The 3,996-nt window shown below is 62.0% G+C and overlaps 1 protein-coding gene across 1 annotated transcript in view; it reads right to left on the bottom strand.

Annotated features, from left to right (window-relative positions):
• Positions 1-1,262: 1,262 nt before the first annotated feature.
• Positions 1,263-3,996, bottom strand: part of LOC113962590 (proproteinase E-like) — a 5,493-nt gene continuing 2,759 nt past the window's right edge. The window contains exons 6-8 of the mRNA XM_027673351.1: positions 2,900-3,047; positions 2,568-2,720; positions 1,263-1,350 (exon numbers count right to left, since the gene is read on the bottom strand). Of these exons, the coding sequence (XP_027529152.1) occupies positions 1,333-1,350; positions 2,568-2,720; positions 2,900-3,047 (319 nt within the window). The 3' untranslated portion in view covers positions 1,263-1,332. The remainder of the gene's footprint in view (positions 1,351-2,567; positions 2,721-2,899; positions 3,048-3,996) is intronic.

Below are 3,996 nucleotides of genomic sequence, written 5' to 3'. Positions count from 1 at the left end.
GATCTGAGGTGCCCCATCTGGGGGTCTCGGAATGCTGGGTGGGGTTGAGGGTCCCTGGGTGCCCCGTGGGGGGGGTCCTGGGGTGCTGGGCAGGGTGGGGGTCCCTGGGGTGCCCCGTGGGGGGGTCCCTGGGGTGCCGGTCACGGCGGGGTTGCCGCTCAAAGGGCTCTTTGTTCTCGGTCACGCGCCGGTGGCGGCGGTTGCGGAGCGATGGGAGGGACACGGGCACGGGCACCCGGCCCGGGGGCACCCGAGGGGGCCACACCGGGGCCTGGGGGCACCTCGGGGGGGGCACAACCCCGGGGGGGGGGGAGAGGACGTCACTGGTGCCCATCATCGCGGCGTCGGAGCATGTGGGTGAGGCCCGTCCCCCTGTCCTCAGGGCACCCACGGCCGCGGCATCCGTGTGTCCTGGCGTGCCTGTGGCACCAGGGCGGCCGTGCCCGTGGCTTCAGGGCACCTTGGGGTGCTTGTACCTGTGGTGTCTGTGTATCTGAGGGTGCCCATCCCTGTGGCATTGTGGCTGTGCAGGTTAAACCATCCCTGTGGCACCTGGGTACCCATCCCTGTGGTGCCTGGGTGTCTCTGGGTGCCCATCAGTGTGGCATCTGGGCTGCACAGGGTAAACCATCCCCGTGGTATCTGTGTGTCTGAGGGTGCCCATCCCTGTGGTATCGTGATTGTGCAGGTTAAACCAGCCCTGTGGAACCTGGGTGCCCATCCCTGTGGTGTCTGGGCACCTCTCAGTGTCCATCCCCACGGTATCTGCGTGTCTGAGGATGCCCATCCCCGTGGCATCTTGGTTGTGCAGGTTAAACCCTCCCCACAGCATCTGGGTGCTCATCCCTGTGACACCGTGGTGTCTCTGGGTGCCCATCCCTGTGGCATCTGGGCTGCACAGGTTAAACCATCCCTGTGGTGTCTGTGTGTCTGAGGGTGCCCATCCCTGTGGCATTGTGGCTGTGCTGGTTAAACCATCCCCGTGGCATCTGGGTACCCATCCCTGTGGTGTCTGTGTGTCTCTGGGTGCCCACCTCAGTGGCATCGTGACTGTGCAGGTTAAACCACCCCTGTGGCACCCGGGTGCCCACCCCTGTGGTGTCTGGGCACCTCTCAGTGTCTTTTTCCACTCTGTCTGGGTGTCTGTGGGTGCCCATCCCTGAGGTATCCGGGCACCTCTGGGTGTTCCCAGTGCCATCCCCTTCTAGCTGTGCCAACCCCGGTGCCCCCGGTGCCCCCCCAGCACAGGACAGGGCGGCGCAGGGTGCAATGGGTTGTGGTTTATTTGCCCGGTGCCAGGCCGGGGGGTCAGTGACGACGACGCTGCCACGCTCAGTTGTCCCTCATGGTCTGCAAGGGAGAGGCTGCTCAGGGTGGGGAACCCAACACCACCCTGGCACCCCTGTACCCTGATAGCCCAACACCCTGACACCCCAACACCACAACACCCTGACACCCCAATACCCCAACACCTTGGCACCCCTGCACCCCGACACCCCTGTACCCTGATACCCCAACACCCTGATACCCCGACACACTGGCACCCTGACACCCCAACACCACAACACCCTGAGACCCCAACACCCCAACACCCCAACACCCTGGCACCCCTTCACCCCGACACCCTGATACCCCAACACCCTAACACCCTGGCACCCCAACACCCCAATACCCCAACAACCCAGCACCCCTGTACCCTGACACCCTGGCACCCCAACACCCCAACACCTTGGCACCCCTTCACCCCGACACCCTGATACCCCAACACCCTAACACCCTGGCACCCCAACACCCCAATACCCCAACAACCCAGCACCCCTGTACCCTGACACCCTGGCACCCCAATACCCCAACACCCCAATACCCCAACACCCTGGCACTATGGCACCCTGGCACCCCAATACCCCAACACCCAGACAACCCAACACCCAGACACCCCAACACCCTGACACCCCAACACTCCAACACTGTGGCACCCAGCACCCTGGCACCCCAATAACCTGGTACCCCATTGCCCTGGCACCCCCAGTGCCCATCCCAGAATCCTGGCACACTGACACCATGGCACCCTGGCAACCCAGTCCCCTGGCCCCCCAGAACCCAGCACCCCGGTACTCTGGCACCCCACAGCCCTGGCACCACGGTACCCTGACACTCTCCTGGTACCCACAGCCCTGGTACCCCGGCACCCCAGAGCTCTTTGTCCCCTCCTCCATGATGCCCAAACACTCCAGTGCTCGAGCACCCTGGTACCCTGATATCCCAATTCCCTGGCACCCTCGTACCCTGGTATCCCAGTTTCCTGGCACCCTCGTACCCTGATATCCCAGTTCCCTGGCACCCTCATACCCTGGTATCCCAGTTTCCTGGCACCCTCGTACCCTGGTATCCCAGTTCCCTGGCACCCTCGTACCCTGATATCCCAGTTCCCTGGCACCCTGGTACCCTGGTATCCCAGTTCCCTGGCACCCTGGCACTCCCATACCCTGTCATCCCAATTCCCTGGCACTCTGCTATCCCAGTTCCCTGTCCCCCTGGCTGCCCCCGTGGGCTGCCCCCGTGCCCACCTCTGCAATCCAGTCCTCGAAGGCGGACACCCGGGTGAACACCGTGGGCTTTTTCTCGGCGTTGCAGCCCAGGGCGGACACGAAGCTGGCGATGCCATGGACCTCCCAGGTGCCATCCTCAGCCTGGCAGTTCAGGGGGCCTCCCGAATCGCCCTGGGGTGCACAGGGTGAGATCAGCACCAGGGGGTTCCGGGCTGTCCCCCACACTTTGCCATGCCATGCCATCCCATGCCATGCCATGCCATGCCATCCCATGCCATGCCATGCCATGCCATGCCATGCTGTGCCATGCCGTGCCATGCCATGCCATCCCATGCCATGTGGGTACCCACGTTGCATCCGGACTTCTCGGCGCCGCCGGCGCAGATCATGGTGTCACGGATGGCCAAGGGCCCCCACCAGTCGAGTTGGGTGCAGTGCTCATGGTCCACCACCGGCAGCTCCGCCTCCTGCAGCTTGTCCGGCAGCGGCCCCCCCCGGCTGCGGGTGACACCGTCAGGGGATCCGTCCCACGTCCATCCGTCCGTCCATCCATCCATCCAACATCCAACATCCGACATCCATTCATTCATCATCCATCCAACATCCATCCAACATCCAACATCCATTCATCCAACATCCATCCATCCGTCCAACATACATCCAACATACATCTATCCACCCATCCACCCATCCATCCATCCATCCATCCAACATCCATCCATCCATCCATTCATCCATCTAACATCCTTCTATCCAACATCCATCCAACATCCAACATCCATCCATCCAACATCCATCCGTCCATCTATCCACTCATCCATCCATCCACCCATCCATCCATCCAACATCCATCCAACATCCAACATCCATCCATCCATCCAACATCCATCCATCCAACCTCCATCCATCCATCTATCCACTCATCCATCCATCCACCCATCCATCCAGCCAGCCAGCCAGCCATTCATCAACACTCCTTCAAACACTCCTTCCTTCCCTCCATCCCTGCATCCTTCCATTCTTCCCTCCCTCTCCCCATCAGTCCCTCCATCCATCCTCCATCCCTCTATGTCCCTATTCCTCAGCTATCCCTCCAATCATCTCTCCATCCATCCATCCATCCACCCATCTCCCCATCCATCCCTTCTCCATCTCCCCATGCATACCCCCATCTTCCCCCATCCTCCACCCCTTCTCCACCCCTCCACCCAACCATCTCCCCAGCCCTCCAGCCCTCCATCTCCCCATCCTTCTATCTTCCCACCCATCTCCCCATCTATACCTCCAACCCTTCCCCATCCCTCCACCCACCTCCCCAACCATCTCCCCACCCATCCCTTCACCATCCCATCCGCCATCCAACCATCTCCCCACCCCTCCATCTCCCCATCCCTCCCCCCACCTCTCCAGCCATCTCCCCACCATCCAACCATTTCCTCATCCCTCC

This window comes from Neopelma chrysocephalum, unplaced genomic scaffold (assembly GCF_003984885.1).
Source record: "Neopelma chrysocephalum unplaced genomic scaffold, ASM398488v2 Primary Assembly neopelma1_182905, whole genome shotgun sequence".
In the NCBI taxonomy this organism is placed as follows: Eukaryota; Metazoa; Chordata; class Aves; order Passeriformes; family Pipridae; genus Neopelma; species Neopelma chrysocephalum.
This window is presented reverse-complemented; position numbering and strand designations above follow the sequence as displayed.